At 34.6% G+C, this 17,215-nt stretch overlaps 2 protein-coding genes across 2 annotated transcripts in view; one reads left to right on the plus strand and one right to left on the minus strand.

The window, feature by feature from the left end:
* Window positions 1–8,790, plus strand: part of Esco1 (establishment of sister chromatid cohesion N-acetyltransferase 1) — a 75,985-nt gene extending 67,195 nt beyond the window's left edge. Inside the window, exons 11-12 of the mRNA XM_076837097.2 lie at window positions 1,900–2,087; window positions 6,215–8,790. Coding sequence (XP_076693212.2) covers window positions 1,900–2,087; window positions 6,215–6,362 — 336 coding nt within the window. The 3' untranslated portion in view covers window positions 6,363–8,790. The remainder of the gene's footprint in view (window positions 1–1,899; window positions 2,088–6,214) is intronic.
* Window positions 8,791–11,861: 3,071 nt separating this feature from the next.
* Greb1l (GREB1 like retinoic acid receptor coactivator) overlaps window positions 11,862–17,215 on the minus strand; it is a 250,854-nt gene continuing 245,500 nt past the window's right edge. Inside the window, exons 33-35 of the mRNA XM_076837400.2 lie at window positions 16,399–16,599; window positions 14,904–15,042; window positions 11,862–13,801 (exon numbers count right to left, since the gene is read on the minus strand). Coding sequence (XP_076693515.2) covers window positions 13,638–13,801; window positions 14,904–15,042; window positions 16,399–16,599 — 504 coding nt within the window. The 3' untranslated portion in view covers window positions 11,862–13,637. The remainder of the gene's footprint in view (window positions 13,802–14,903; window positions 15,043–16,398; window positions 16,600–17,215) is intronic.

The raw sequence follows: 17,215 nt of genomic DNA on the forward strand, positions 1-17,215 counted from the left end.
GACAAACTATAGTGGGTAAAATATGGCCTGTTTTTGTACATAAGATTTTATTGTAACACAACCACACCCATTTGCTCACATGTTTGTCTAGACTAAGTGGACTTTGATGCCTACTGTATTTATTATTGAGTCCTTTCTAGAAACTTCGTTACCTCTGGAATAGGTCACTACTTCAGTGGTTGAGCTCTGGATGAATAGTTGTTTTGTTTTTATGAGGCAAATCATAGTAAAGGATGTGCTCACATTTTATTCATGTTATTTAATACATGAGACCAACGTAAGAGAATGGAAGCTTCTGGACTCCCTAGTCATCCTCACTTTGAATTTTTTTTTTTTTTTTTTAGTCCTTATAAATTTAATGGTCATCATGTGTGGCTGTTGTTCAGTTAGTATTTCTAGCATATTAGTATTTCTAGCATATTAAAAATGCCTGCAAATGTATGCTTCGTCATAATGTTTTTAAATAGAGTTAAAAGCCAAAAAAAGTCTACATGAATTTATTTCTCTGTATTAAGCTATGTGTTTTAAATATTCACTCTGAAATTCTGTAGTTCATATGAATCTTGCTAGGATAACAAAATTGGTTTTAAATAACTACTGAGTTTTTTTTAAAAATTACTTTTATTTTTTGTGATAAGTAGTATTGAGATATTAATTGAATGTAAAGAATTCTGCCAGAGATCGAGTTAATTTTACATAGTACAGCCATTGTTTTGAAATTTCTATTCCACATAATTCCCCAAATGATTTTAGGTAGTATTGAAACTAGAAGGTGATGTTAGCATTAATTGTGTCATGTAACGACTTTTTAAGTTCTGTACCTTATCCCATCAGGAGGCTGATTAGATCCTTTTGTGACAGCTAGATTGGCAGAAGAGATATATTTTTTAGTTATTTTTTAATTTTTAAATTTTTTGGCTTCCATTTTGTGTTATTGGTGCATTATAGTTTTATATAATGATGGAATTTGTTGTTACATATTCATACATGTACACAATATAACAATAAAATTTGGCCCACATGACTCTCCAATGCTAATTACTTATTTTAAAGAGCTCAGAGTATGAGGAAAGGGCCATTTAAATTCTTAATTTCTCTGCTATCTCTCTACCTAGTTCTTAGCTGTGAAGCCTGAACTATGGCATCCTTCACAGGAATAGTTATTATTGCTGAGTTATGAACTTTTTTTTTTCTTGTGGTAATGGGGATCAAACCCAAGGGTCTAACGCATGCTAGGCAAGTGCTTTATCACTGAGCTACATCCTCAACCATTTTTTTAAAATATTTTTTTAGTTGTCAGTGGACGTTTATTTTATTTACTTATTTATATGTGGTGCCTCACACATCTAGGCAAACGCTCTACTGGTAAGCTACAACTTCAACTTCATCCCCAACCCTTCTTAAGTTTTGTTTTGAGACAGGGTCTCACTGAGTTGCCCAGACTGGCCTCTAGCTTGTGATCCTCCTGCTTCAGCCTTTCAAGTAGTTGGGATTATAGGCATGAACCATTGTCTCTGGTGTAAACATGTACTTTTCTGGTCCTTAGAATATAGAAGGTAGAGAGAACTAGCATTTAGTGATGGCAAGATGCTTTGTACATGTTACTTAATTTAATCTCTTAATGAGAGATGATGGGCATCCCCAGTTTTTATAAAGGTGAAGAACCCAGTGTCAGGGGAACTAAGTTACTTTATCTCATGATCATACAACTAGTAAGTCAAGTAGAACAGAATGCAAATCCAGATGTGTTTATTTACTAAAAATGAGAGTGAAAACATAAGTGGGTCTTACAATTGTTATGAAACCAAGTGTGGTTACCTCCTCTGGAAGAACAGTTCTAGGTAATTGCAGTTAATATTCTCCCTATAAAACTTTCTCCTTAATTTTGATATCTGTCAGGGCTACAGAGTTATAGAAGAGAAACTTCCAGTTACCAGGTCAGAAGAAGAAAAAGTCAGATTTGAAAGGCAGAAAGCCTGGTGCTGCTCAACATTGCCAGAGCCTGCAATATGTGGGATCAGTCGAATATGGGTGTTCAGCATGATGCGGCGGAAGAAAATAGCTTCTCGCATGATTGAATGCCTAAGGTAACTTGCATATAATTCTTCAAATCATTTGTAGTAGTTTAGGATCTAAGCAATTTTAGTATAAAGATTGGTTATTTAAGTTAATCATAAATTATAACTTACTTATATTAAGTGTAAATTTTTCCTATCATTATATGGTCTCAGTACTTTGTGTGAAATTAATTTGAGGAGAAAGAAAGCAGGTTAAATGTTATTAAGCCATTTTGACTTGGTTATTTGTAGTTGTTATATCAGGCCATTTAATTCACTTATTTAAAGCTGTTTTCAATACTGGAGAATTTTAAGCATAACCACAGAAATATGGAAAGTTTCTTGGGAGTTCAACTTTTAGAGAAATCTTAATTTAAGAATATTATTTATAAGCTAAGTCTCTTATTACTTTTTCTCCTTTTATCACTTGATTGTTTATCAAAGGCATAAAGTAAAGACACAAATTATAGGTTTGAGTTTTTATTTTTAAGGTACTTTGACACAGGGTTAATGGAGAAAGTTAAATTAGTCATTCCAAGAGGGGTTTTGGTCAGTTCATTTTTTGAAAAGTGAGATCCTTAGTCTCTTAAGATCTTAGATCGTTAATACATATCTGGTCTCTTCCCCTTATTTATTTATTTTTTGTTTGTTCCAATTAGTGATACATGACAGTAGAATGCATTTTGGCACATCATACATAAATGAAGGACAACTTCTCATTCTTCTGGTTGTACCTGGTGTAGAGTTACATCAGTCCCCTTATTTTATTAATGAGTAATGATTCAAAAGAACTCAGCTCTTACCTACTCTTTTTTTCATGACACAGATGCATGTCTGTTTTTAATTTTCAGAACTAAGCCTGGAAAATTTGCTGATTAAATAAATAATAAACCTAATGGAGAGTATTTTCCCTCCTTGTAAATCTTGTGGCAACTATAAATAGCTCTAGTTTATGAAAAAAGTAAAATAGTGTGGGAGTTGTATTTATTCTGTATGACAGAGTAAAACTCATTAGGGACCTTATTCCCTATCCATTTATAGTTTTTTCGTTTACTGATCTTTTGTATGTAGGTCCTCCTATAAAAGTGTTCAGAACTCCTTGTGAAGATCACAATATGAAAATTCTAATAGTGGGCTCTCTATTGGCTAAGCGTTAACAAAAATGTTTTTAATAATGTCTTTATTTGAGATATATACCATAAAGTTCATCTATTTAAAGTTTTACAATTCAGTGGATTTTAGTACATTTGGAAGACTATATGACCGACTGAATTAACTGTCTGAATTTCAGGGTATTTCTATTATACTCCATAAAAATCTCATTCCCATTAGCAGTGACTCCCTATATCATTCTATCCTCAGCTCCTGGCAACCATCAATCTATTTTCTGTCTAAATGCATTTACCTATTCTTTTTTTTTTTTTTTATTTGTTTTAATTATTATACAAGACAGTAGAATGCACTTATATACTTTGATATATCATAGATGGGTTATAATTTCTCATTTTTCTGAGTATACATATTGTAGAATCGCATTGGTCATATAGTCACATATATACATAAAGTAATAATGTCTGTTTTATTCTACTATCTTTTTTATCCCCACATCCCCTGCCTTCCCCTCCTTTCACTTCCCTCTACCTAATCTAAGGGAATGCATTTGCTTATTCTGAACATTTCATATGAATGGAATTCTACCTTTTGTGAATAGTTTCTTTTACTTAATGTTTTCAGATGTCATCATGTTGTAGCATGTATCAGTGTACTTCATTCTTTTTTATTATACTGACAAATAATAAACCTTATATACTAGTATGCATTTATCCATTTATTAATTTGTGAACAGTTGAGTTGTTTTCACTTGTTGGCTATCCTGAATACCACTGCTGTGACCATTCATGTACAAACTTTTGTGTAAATAATGTATGTTTTATGTCTCTTGGATGTATACTAGGAGTATAATTGCTGAACATATTATAGTTGTGTGTTTAATGTTTTGAGAAACTGCCAAATTTTTCCACAGTGTTTGCACCATTTTATAATTCTACCTATGTATGAGAGCTCATAATTTCTCCACCAGTACTTGTTATGGTTTCTCTTTTTATATTTTAGCTATTTAGTGGATATGAAACGGTAATTTATTGTGGTTTGGATTTGCATTTTCCTAATAACTAATATTGAACATCTTTTCATGTGCTTATTATTGGCCATTAATAGTTCATCTTTAGAGAAATGCCTGTTCATATCCTATATCCCTTAAAATGTTGTTGAGTTGCAGTAGCTCTTTATGTATTCTGAAACAAGTTCCTTGTCCTATGTATGGTTTGTAAAAATTTTCTATTTTGTGGTGGTTATTTTCATCTTCTTGATGATATCCTTTGAAGTACAGTAGTTTTTTACTTGAATGAAGTTCAATTGATATTTTTTGTCATTTCTATTTTTGTTGTCATAATTAAGAAGCCATTGTCTAATCCATGGCCACAAAGATTAATACCTATGTCTTATTTAGTTTATAGTTTTAGTTCCTACATATTGGTCTTTGATCCATTTTGAATTCACTGTTGTGTGTGATATGAGGTAGGATATCACATGTGGATATACTTCTTTCTTTTGCATGTGGATATTCTATCCTCCCATCACTATTGTTAAAGGGACCAGTTATTCTCCCCACTTGAGTGGTCAGTCTTGGTGAGATTATAAAAAGTTATTGACTGTAAATGTCAAGATTTATATCTGGATTGTATTCCCTTGTTTGTTTGTTTGTTTTTGGGATAGTACTGGGGATTGAACCCATGGCCTCTCGCATACTAGCCAAGGCAAGTGCTCTACCATTGAGCTGCACCCCAGATTCCATTGATCTATATTTCTGTCCTTTTACCAAGTATTGAACTCTGCACTTTTCTGTTACATTTTATATATGTGTGTATGTATGTATGTATGTGTGTGTGTGTGTGTGTGGGTGGGTGTATATATATGTATATATTTTTTTAGTTGCCCATGTATCTTTATTTTATTTATTTATATGCATGCTGAAAATCGAGCCCAGTGACTCCCACATGCTAGGCAAGTGCTTTACCACTGAGTTACAACCCCAGCCCTAATTATTTTATTTTAATTTTTGGTAGTAGTGTGTTTTGAATTAAAAAAATATCATGTTTTTCATTCCAACAGTACTTAGTAGTTTTTGATTCATAGGTCTTGTACTTCTTTTATTAAGTTTATTACTAAGTGTTTTATTGTTGTTGATTTAAGTGGAATTTTTTCCTAAGTTTTATTTTTAGATTATTCATTGCAAATGTGTAGCAAATATTATTGATATTTGAATATCAGTCTTGAATATGCAATCTTGTTGAAGTCACTTATTATATCTTTTTTTTTGTGTGTAAATTCCGTAGGATTTTCTCTATACAAGGTTGTGTTATCTGCAAAAGAGATAATTAAAAAAAATTTTTTAAATCTAATTTAAAAATTGTTGGTAATACTAGGGATTGAACCCAAGGCTTTGTGTATACTAGGCAAGCACTGAGCCACAACCTTAGATCAAAAGAGATCATTTTTTTCCCTTTCTACTGTGGATGCTTTTTTTTTTTTTAATATTTATTTTTTAGCTGTAGTTAGACACAGTACCTTTTATTTTACTTATTTATTTTCATGTGATGCTGAGGATTGAACCCAGGGCCTCATCGCACATGCTAGACAAGTGCTGTACTGCTGAGCCACAACCCCAGCCCCGTGGATGCTTTTTATTTCTTTTTCTTATCTAATTGCCCTGACTAGAGCATCCAGTATAATATTCGAGACACAGGAGCCCCCTTTTCCTGTTCCTGATCTTTGAGGAAGAGTTTTCAGTCTTCTATCATTAAATCTGATGGTCTTTGAAAGTTGAGGAATTTCCTTGTGTTATTGAGTACTTTTATCATGACAAGATGTTGGGTCCATGTTTTACATTGTTTTTATTTTAAAAAAACTTTTTAACCTCAAATAATTGATAATATTTTAGAAGCACAGTTACTTCAACAGTCTTTAGTATAAGGTATCATTATCTGAAAGTCTTTCTAGTCAAAATGAATTTGACAGATTTTTTTAAGATTAGAAATAATAATGATTTTTTAACTTTTCACATTCTCCCCTCTCCCCCTTTTTTTTTTTTTTAATAGGAGTAACTTTATATATGGCTCATATTTGAGTAAAGAAGAAATTGCTTTCTCAGATCCCACTCCTGATGGAAAATTGTTTGCAACACAGTACTGTGGCACTGGTCAATTTCTGGTATATAATTTTATTAATGGACAGAATACTACTTAAACAAAGCTTGTCTACAGTACTAGAAGACATCTATTGAAGAGAATGGATTGGTTGCTGACTTTAACCAGGAACTAGGGCCATTTTTATTACAATGAACTCAGGACTGGCAACAACCACTTGGTTGTTCCATTTTCATAAAATTGGAAACAATGCAGTAATAGCTTATTATTGTTTTGTTTTTTAAAGAAGATATTTTATTATCTTTTACAGAAATTTATGATTGATGTATTTTATCTATAGTTATTTAGACATGTTTACATGCAGCAGATAATTGTTCATAGTGGACTGAAAACTAATGCAAGGACTATGGTCTCAGTGATAAGTATATTTTGAAGTTCTTAATATGGAAATATACCAGTGTAGCTTGGTACTGTATTTTTTTATATTGATCTGCTGATACCAGTTATAGGTTTAAAGATTGTATTTTCAGAGTGGAAACCAGTGTTTTTCAATTATTATTTAAGGAGGTTGCAGTATTACGTGTTTAGGAATTTAAAGCTGATTCTTAAAAGGCCTCATGTATACTTTGAAGAAACCCCTAAAGAAAAGAAAATTCCAAATAGTCAGAGAGAATTTGGAATAGTGAACTTTTCCTTCCATTTCTCTTTTCTACCTTTGATGGATTGAATTGTAAGGGGGTAAAATTTGAGGTTTTCCTACTTTTTAGAGCTATAAATGGCTAGAATTATGAAGGGTACTTTTTAAGTTCAATATTTCATTCTGGGTATACCTTCTTTTTTTAATGGCAACTTTTGCCACAACTGGGCTGTTAACACTCAAAAGGCTTATAAAAACATGGAACAGTTGTAAGCTAAATATGGATGACTTGGTATCTGCTCTGTTATTCCTCAAAAATACTGCACTGAGTATATGCCCTCGTTACTGGACTTCATTTTGATACTTGTCTATCCTTCATAGTGCCCTCTACTTTTAAAGGGTTTATATGTTGAAAACTGCTGTGGCCTTTTATGATCTGTATATAATGTAGAATAAAATAATAAAATACTTGCTAGTCTTTTCTAAGTGATAAATGTACTAAGATAATGTTGTTTTGTCATTTGTGCTTATTCAGGGAGTTTCTTAGGTTTGAGATCTTGAAATATGATTAAAACACTGGGTTCTTAAACTGGTAGTTTTCACCAGTTTCCCAACGGATCCTTATGTTATCTGCAACTCTGCTGAACTTATCTCCAAAAGGAAAAATCCCTTCTGATTATTTTAGTAACATTGCACTTTTCTGATCTTTCAAGGAAATAAAGGGCCATAGCCCAAGGATGAAGAATCACTATGGTTCCACTTAGATTATTTTTGTGAGTGTAAATGATTGTATTTTCCTTGAAAACTGGCTAAAATTAAGGGCCTTAAGTTAATATTAACAGGTGTATATTTTATCTTCTTATAGATTTGTGCTTTTTTAATTTATAGAGTGTTGTGAGACTGTATTTTTTATATGATAGGACAGTAAGACAGGATAAATAGTTCATTCTGAGTCATCATGATGGCCTGACTTGAGACTCTTCTAGTCATCACTGGACTCATTGTTTGCCTGAATTTTGTTTTGGTTTTGGTACTGAGGATTGAACCCAGGAGCACCTAACCACTGAGCCACATCCCCAACCCCTTTTTATTTATTTTTATTTTGAGACAGATCTCAATAAGTTGCTTAGGGCCTCACTGAGGCTAGCCTTGAACTTGCAATCCTCCTGCCTCAGCGTCCTGATTCACTGGGATTACAACTATGCACCACTGTGCCCGGCAAGGTCCCATGAATTTTTAGAAGAAATTTTGGAGTACCATATAGATTCCCTAGTAACTGGTTAACTTCATAATACAGATTCCATTTCCACACGAGCCACAGTTAACACTTTTGATTGGCAAGCCACACTTGGTGGTTTTAAGGAGACCCATGGGCAGAGAGGATGCATTAATTGGTTGCTTTAAATGTTAACCATTTACCAGGAAAACAATTAAACTTTCACGTTTTTATTGAAAACACAGTTCCTCAAATAAATTTTATAATCTAGGCATTTCTCTAAGAATAGTAGTACTATTGTAGTACCTAACATTTGAGTATTTGCTGTGCCAGATTCTGTATTTTGTGCATTATTTACCTTAATCATCATGACCATCCTATAAAGCAGGGATTACAGGAGAGGCATCTGTAATTTTAAAGATAATTGATACTATTGTAATGATTGTGAAAAATGTTGAAACACTGAAATGAAGCTGTGATATGGGGATGAAGAAGAGATGGGTGCACCTGAAGTTAATTGGAGTTTATGACTGGCTGGAAAAGTCCTCTGTGGCAAAAAGTCTAGGGATGTGGAAGTTTGGTTGGATAATTAAGTATATGGATTTATTGAGATAATAAGAATTAGGTTGGGAAAATTTGATGGTCAACAGTGAGCTCGGTTTTGATCAAGATTTTAAGGTAGTTACAGAACCTCCAAGTGTAAGTATTCATCTAGTGTACATTTGGAGATGTGGATTTAAAGTTTAAGAGAGGTTTGGGCTGAGCAAATAAACTTGTAAGTTCAGTTACTCGAATTTTTTTTTGTTTGTTTTTTTGATGGAGGTGGGTGTTAAGCCCTGGGGTGCTTAACCACTGAAAACATTCTCAGCCCCTATCTATCTATCTATCTATCTACCTACCTACCTACCTACCTATCTACCTACCTATATCTATATTTTGAGATGGAGTCTTGCTGAGTTGCTTAGGGCCTCAGCCTCCCGAACAGGTTTCTGCCACCACTCCTGGTGTGTTTGAAGGTTTAGAAGAGATCATTCTGGGGTTTATAAAGGAGAAGGAGGAAGACATCTATGAGGAACACCATTATTTATCTCAAAGAAGAGTACCTGAGAAGACAAGAGCAAAGTAACAGCTAGAAGAGAGTGGTTTAGAGAAGAGTTTCAAAAATCAGAGAATGGTCAACACTGCCATACCACAAATGAAGACTGAAGATAGTCCAAGTGACATGAGAATGAGCAATGTCTATGGGATGGTGGAGGAAGGAGTGGCCACAGTGAGTATAGACCAATAACTACAGTCAAACTTCAGGAAAGAGTGATTTTGTAATTACTGATTATATAAAGGTGCCCATAAATTTTTTTGTTAGCTGCCCTCCAATAGTTGTTGGTGCTTTACAAAAGTATCTCACATATAGACATAGCAGCCATGAGATTTGATGAATTATGTCCATATCTGTGTACACATATAATGATTATTTTCTCTAGTAAGAATTATAAAAAGTATTTTACCAGTTCATAATATGTAAGAGTGAATTTGGTGTATCTTAATATATGACTACTGTACAGACAATGAGTACAACAGACTTGTAATGGTATTTTTTTTTTTAAAGAGAGAATTTTAATATTTATTTTTTAGTTTTTGGCGGACACAACATCTTTGTATGTGGTGCTGAGGATCGAACCCGGGCCACACGCATGCCAGGCAAGCGCGCTACCGCTTGAGCCACATCCCCAGCCCCATTGTAATGGTATTTTAAATGTTCTTTCTTACTTGGAGTTGCCCAGCAAGGGAGTCTTATCCCTTTGGATGAAATACAGCCATATTCCTGACCACCCACACTTCACCTAGGGTTAAGATTGCTGAGTTGATTCCTAGGGTAGTGACTACATAACTGTCTCTTTCTCATGACCCTTGAGCCTTCTAACAGAAAAAGGGAAGAATTCTATTTTAAGGCAGTCTTTCACCCCTACCACCCTCGTAGTAAAAATAAAATACGTAAGCTACTTATGGAATGAAGTGGTCAGAGAATGACTTACTGGTTGCCTTTTCTTTCTTAGAACTTGTTCCATCTGTTGTCACAGGCCCTGGAGCAGATGCTTTAGCTTAGAACTTGCTAGTTAAGAGTATAGTGAATTTATTATGTGAAAGGCTTTTTCTTTGACCTTACTAACTGTTCCTGAAATCATCTTTGGTGATGACTTTTCCAGTGAGGCCAGGGCTTCAGTTATAGCAGTATTCTCCTAGACCCAGAGGAAACTTAAGGGCGGGGTGGGGGGTAAGTTTTCATGTGTGAAGAGAACCCTGAGAAATGTTGCCCAGGATGTTAGTCCAGGTCTGTCTAGGTAGTTGAATGTGAAGATTTGGCCTTGGGTGTGTTTAGTCTTTTCAGGGTGGCTGCTTGGGAATATGCTGTGGAAGGAAAACTGGTAGTCTGTTTCCTGTCAGTCTGCTATCAGGCTTAGAAATATTTATTGTCTCTCCTGAGGTAAATGACAAGGGGCCTTTAGCCTAGAATAGAGTATAATGGGTTCAAGAGTTGATAAAATTAGGCAGTTTAGAAATAAATTGGAAGTTAAAAGTATATACCTTGTATCATACTACACAGTTCAAGTAAACCCAACACTGTGTTTCTGAGTAGGATACCAAACTGAGTGTAGTTGCCATCTATAAAAGACGGGGGAGGTAGTGTGAATATTTCTAATTCTTTAATCATTTCTAGGTCTGTCATATATAATTATGTGCAACTCTATAAATGGGTCTATAGATACTTTAGGTGTGTGTATGTATTAGAACTACAGATTTTCATTTGACAAATATTTATCTACTACTTTCTTGGACTGTTGTGCCAGAATAGAAGAATCTTTGAGCCATCATCCATCCTATAATATTGGTATTTCCAAGCTTTTTTGGATGTTGTCAGAGTCTGAGAGCACATTCTGTTTTTTTAACATAAAATAGAAAATTAGTTTAAAGAAAACAAACTATTTTGGGGGGTGGGCATTGGGAGAGAATTTTAATACATTCACCAAATTAAATGAAAGGACAAGAACATACTGTAGACACAACTTACGACAACTTAGAATCATCAACAAAACGTGAGGTAGACTGACTAGTGAAATTTACCAAATTTTGGTTAAAATTTTACAGTAATAATGTAACACAGGTACCCCTTTTTCTAAAAGTCACAAAAAGCATTTGCATAAATTACAGCCAAACCAAATTGACAACTACAATTCTAGTTTTTAGTTTACATTTAGTATTAACCTGTGTGAACTGTCATACATACATGCCATAGTTTTTAGCAGGTGTGTAGGTGAGTTATTGTGTGGGCCTAGTGAATCCATTCACTCCACACTAGTGTTTTAAGGGGTGGAAAAGCATAAACTGAACACATACACTAACAAATCATGGTGTCCTGTGCTTGTGCAATTTTCTCCTTAGAGATGACCTAACATTCTCTAAAGAATTAAGAGTGATAAAGTGATTTAAGAGGCTTTCAAAAAAAAAAAAAAAAAATTAGGCAGGTCAACTTAAATTTCTCCACTATCGAGTTGATGTGTTGGACTTTATTCTGGCATTTCTCTTCCACAGAGTTGAGTAGTAGTTCTGAACTCATAATAATTTGAATTTTTAGAGTGCAGCCCTAACATGGAGTACCTGCATCTAAAGAAACTTAAAAATACCTTGAGACCATGAAATCATACATAAAACCAGAACAAACACTGAGAGGCCATCTGCCCCAGGTAAAATTAGAACTACTTCAAGTATTTTATTTGCCCTATAGTAAATGTTATTGGAATATTGCACAAACAGTGGGTTTTTTGATATCATCTGCATCAGGCCCTTTCAACAAAACAGGAAAAAGTGAAATACATTCATATCTACACCAAGTTGCTTTAGAACGTACCTCTTTGCTAAAAATTCTGCTATACTAAGTTTTTAAAGCATATATAATAAGGCAGGTCTTCTTTGAAGGACAAAAAGAGGATTAAAAGGAATTGTTCATTTCAAAATACATTTAAAGCATTAAAAGTAGCTATATTAAAACCAAGAGATCTGCAAGCCATTTTCAGTCTAATACATTCCATCTTTTCACTAGCTGTAAACTCCTTGTTATCACAAGATAAAACACTATTTGTTCTAAGTAAATGCAGGCTTCGTAGGCCCCTCTCAGTAGTTTCAGTTCACTAGACAGATTCAAGTAACAAAGGCCATTTTAAGTGGGGATAAAGTGATACATGTGGGCAAATCAAAAAATCTCAAGAGATTGTTTAATGATGAGAACCGGAGTAATATAAGTATAAACTTCAAATAGACTATTCTAGAATATTTCCTAGACTCTGCTCTTCATTAAAATATTTGGTGAGAAATCCTACTGTTTATATTGGTCAGACATCATGTACTGATTTTGAGTCAAAAACTCCTGGCATCTTTTTTACTCCTCACAAAAATGTCAGTGGTATAATTAAGTAAAATAGTTCTTTCTTTCCATGGCTCTATTTCCCATTCCAGCACTTTCTGTGTTGTCAGTGTAAGGCAGCTAATATTGTTTGTTTTTTTAAGGAAGCTGTGCTTGAGTTTGGCGGGCGGAGCGGGGGGCACGACTGGTTCTACTCCACAGCAGAGCCTCAGCTTGACATTTAGGTTTGCCTAGTGCTAGCTGCTTATTTTCAACCAAAACAGGGTGGGTACAGGTTAACTCCTAAAAGCTGCTTAATTGACCCAACTGCTTAATCAGATTCTTAAACAAGATTAATCACTATTCCATATTCTCTTAGACATGGTGTGCTTTAAGACTGGAAACTTTTAAAGAATGGGAAAAGCAAAGGAATTAAGCTAGAAGACTCTTCATAAATGTACACAATGCCTACTCTGCATTTACTGATTTGTTTGTTCAGTTTAAATAGTAAACTCTTAACTCCTGTGGAAATTTTGCCAAAAGTTTCAATACATAAAAGATTATAAATCTTAAACTAACACTGCACAGAAAAAGACAAAACTACTTCTTTTTTTAAATACAAATAACTTCTACATTCTATCATTTCAGACCCCTGAGTAATACTGTACCAAAGTACAGATCTGAAGAGAAACTGAGGGTTTAGGCCTCAAATGTTAATCTTCAATTATTTCCACACCAATGGTGTATCTCATGTAACACATTCAAGCAAGCTAATGCTGACAGTTTTTCCCCCAATGCAGTATAGTAGAAAAAAAACAATGCAAACTTCATGTTTGTTCTCCAAAGTCTATCCTCCTCAGGCTCCCACAGGCAGACCACATCTTAAGTAATTGCATAATTGCCTACAGTGGAGTTTGCCTGAATGTAGGGTCCTGTAATTAGAACTGAAGGAGAGTGATGTCCCCAAAGACTTGGTTAGATTTGGGGAGTTCTTTGGAGAATAGACAAATATGTTGCACTTTGCTCCACAGTGATTGTACTTTAAAGAAAAAAAAAATCCCCCAATAATTGTTTCTGTCCCACCCCAGCTAGGCATCCCTTTACAATTTTTGGTCTCTTCCAAAGCTCATACATGACGTCCAGTAAGAAAGTAAAGAGGCTTGTCATCATTGCTGTTGGCAGTTTGAAACTCATCCCGGAGGCGGAATTGCCACTCGTCCTCTAGCTCTAAGCGGACAATTGTTTGGCGTAAGGAGCTTCTATCTTGGCAGATGACACACAGAGTAGCACCTTCAGGGAAAAGGCAGAAATGTGTCTTAGGCTCTTGGATTGAACTTATAACCTTACTATTTCTCTTTGATGTATTCCCAAAACTTCTGAGAACGAAATCTATAGGTAAGTAGCATATCAGGATTGTTCAGGTTTTTACTCTAAGTAGATTTGCAAATTAAAAAGTTGAGATTGTAGAGTGAGAATTCACTGAACTATAGTAACCAGTGCTATCTATGTGTCTTGTGTGTCCTCTAGAATAGGGTTTCTCAACCATAGCACTTTTGGACTGGATAATTCTTTGTTTTGGGGGACTAGTCTGTGCATTTTAAAATGTGAAGCAGCATCCCTGGCTTCTGCCCACCATATGCCAGCAGAATTTCCCAGTGTGGCAACCAAAAAAAAAAAAAAAAAAAAAAAAATATATATATATATATATATATATATCTTCAGACAATGTCAAATGTCTTCTGAAAGTCAGATCCCAACTTCCCAGTTTAGAACTACATATGTACACAAATAAGTGGAGTTTTCTTTGTTCTTATGCCACACACCGTTTTCTGAACCTTTTTTTCCACTGACCTCAAAGCCATCATGCCAGGATTTGTGATGCTTAACCTGCCGTTTGTTCTTAGGTATGCATCATAGAGTTAAATTTGCCTATTAAAATTATCTTTAGTTTCTGTACCAGAATCATAACTAAGGGTTTATGTCAGAGGATGCAGTTATACACATTTATTGCAGCTGGTGTCTGACCCAAGCAATGTTATGTTCAGATTACTATAAACATGGGTAGACTCATTAACATAAGTTGTTTAACTGCTTAATTAAGGAGGAGCATTATGTATTCTTAAATTACTTCCTAAAATTAATAGTGGCAAAAGTGTATTTGATGTTGTCACAACTCTGTTCACCTGCATTTAGTCATAGATAATAATGATTTGATGATCTTTTTCCCCCCCAGTGGCTCTGGTTTAAAATCAAGATAACCAGATAACCAAGTATCCAAATTATTGGCCAAAATCAGTGTTAAAATGCATTAAAGGAAGGAAAAAAAAAAACCTGAATTTTTTCCTAGTGGGAACCAGTGACATTCATATTCAAGATACTTAATTTGATTTACCTTTTAAAAACTTAAATTTCTTAAGAAGATCAGCACCTACAAAAGAGTCACAGAGGTACAAAAGAAGTCCACTGAAAAACACCCCTTCACAGTTGACATTGCTGGAGTGGGGTCTGGAGCTGATGTAACATATGGCCACCTGAAAGCAACAAGCAGAAATAGCATGGGGATTTCAAAAGCAAGCAAATCACCTGTGTTTTAGCTGAATGAGTTAGTGCCTTCTTCTTTTTTTCAGTAAGACAAAGAAGCTGAATTTTTTTCAGTGTTAGGAGTGGTGGTTATTTATGCTATTCACCTCCTTTTTAGTATACCGAGTTTTAACCTGTTTAAAATGTCTCCCATTTTTCATAATAAAGGACTATTGTGACAGAGATTTAATATTAATTTCATTGTAGGAGAAAAACTCCATAAAAAGTTCTTTTTAGAATTTTATATTCTTTCATTTTTTAAAAAGTATATTTAGGAAAGAGGATGTTTAGGTTACTTGAGAATAAAAATAATTTTAATTTAATTAGCTTTTCATCTAGACAAAATTTTCAGTTGGGTAGGATTTTAAAACAGCATAAGGGCAGGGCTTTTGTATGTCAATGGTGGAGCACTTGCCCAGCATGCACAAGGATCTAGATTCAATCCCCAGGAGGTGCAGACTGCATGAATTTAAAATTTTAGCTCTATAAAGCTTGCAGATGCAGAATGTATACTTCCCTGTGATTTTTGTGAAGTTATAAAGTAGTTGGGAGTAGAACTGTGGAATGGCTAATGTGTGGGCCAGTCAGCTTGCGTTCACATTCTGGCTTCTCTATTTAGTGGCTGTATGGCACTGGGAAAATGTATTTTGCTACACCTTAGTGTTACTCATGTAAATTACAGTATTATGGAGCAGATTCATTTATATTGAGAAAAATGTTACCTGGTTCATAAGGCATTTGTGAGTTAAATTAATGTAAACCACTTAGCATTCAGTAAATGTTAGTTGCTGTTAGTAGTAGAGTAGTATTGAGATTATCTAATACTGAGTGCTTTGGACTCTGGGATAGTGGAATTGGAAGACCTAGGGTACACACATAATTTATATAGATAACATCAAGAGTATTATTATATCAAATGGTTTTTAAGGTACTTTATCTGAAAATTGCAGTATTATGGAATAGATTCATGTAATTATAATAGTGTCTAATAAATGTCAAGTCAGGTGGGAGCTAGAAATTGCCTCTGCCCAATGTCATTGAGGTAGGTAGGATTCTTTTTTATTTTATTTATTTATTTTTTTGAGGTAGGATTCTTATAGGACATCTGAGCTAAGCTATGATTGGTCACTGGCTCATTCTGTAAAGGTGAAATAGGGATGAGGAGGGACAGTTGCCATTACCTCATATGTGAGCCTTTGCAGAGTACGTTATAGACTTCCTTTTGTCACCATTTAAGTTATCAAACCAAGTTAAATGGGAAAGAAATGGATGTAGGTAAGCACAGTACTAGCCACCCCCACCTTTACCTCCTGTCCAATGTTAAGGTAGCAGTCAATGGCCAGCACAGGACTCTTAAAGTTATGGATGGCTTTGGGGAAGAGTTTATATGCAGCATTCTGAAGGAACTTCTCCAGGAGAAACTGCGCAGGGGCTGCCAGTAACGTGTGTTCACTGTCAGGTGCACAGACATACTGAAGGGGCAAGATGGGAGCTAAGCTCTCCGACACCTGAAATCAAGAGCCAAGGTAATCATAGGAAATGTTGTGTCTGTTACTAGATGAAATGTCCAAGGACACATTGTATTGCATCCTAATATTTCCAGATACTATTCCCCCATATTCAAGAGGATTATGTTACAAGGCCCTCAATCGATGCCTGAAATCCTATATGGTATCAAATTCTGTGTACACTGTTTTCTTTTATACATAATTACCTGTGATAAAGTTCAATTTAAAAATTAGACAGTCATTTTTGTTCCTGAATTTTTCCCTCCTTTGGAAATAGTATAATAGTATTTAAAATAAGTTATACACAGTAAGAACAAGCTTGTTGTAAGTAAGCTTTTTTGAAATGTACTACATTTAATAAGTACACTGTACAGTTCAATAGGAAGCCATTTCTAATGCTGCTAGATGCATGTGGTTTGAATCCTATCCCACTGCCCCCTCCGCCCCACAAAAAAGGCCAAGAGGTTTCTAAGATCCACTGGACAGTTCACATGCTGTAAGTGATCAGGTATTAGTAAATCTCTTAGAAAAAAGTAGGCTCATGGAGTTCACTCTTTACGTTAAATTCACTCTTTTATTTTGATCTATATTACTATGTAAAAATAAATCTGGGAAA

The sequence above is a fragment of the Callospermophilus lateralis genome, chromosome 17 (genome assembly GCF_048772815.1).
Source record: "Callospermophilus lateralis isolate mCalLat2 chromosome 17, mCalLat2.hap1, whole genome shotgun sequence".
NCBI classification, from domain to species: Eukaryota; Metazoa; Chordata; class Mammalia; order Rodentia; family Sciuridae; genus Callospermophilus; species Callospermophilus lateralis.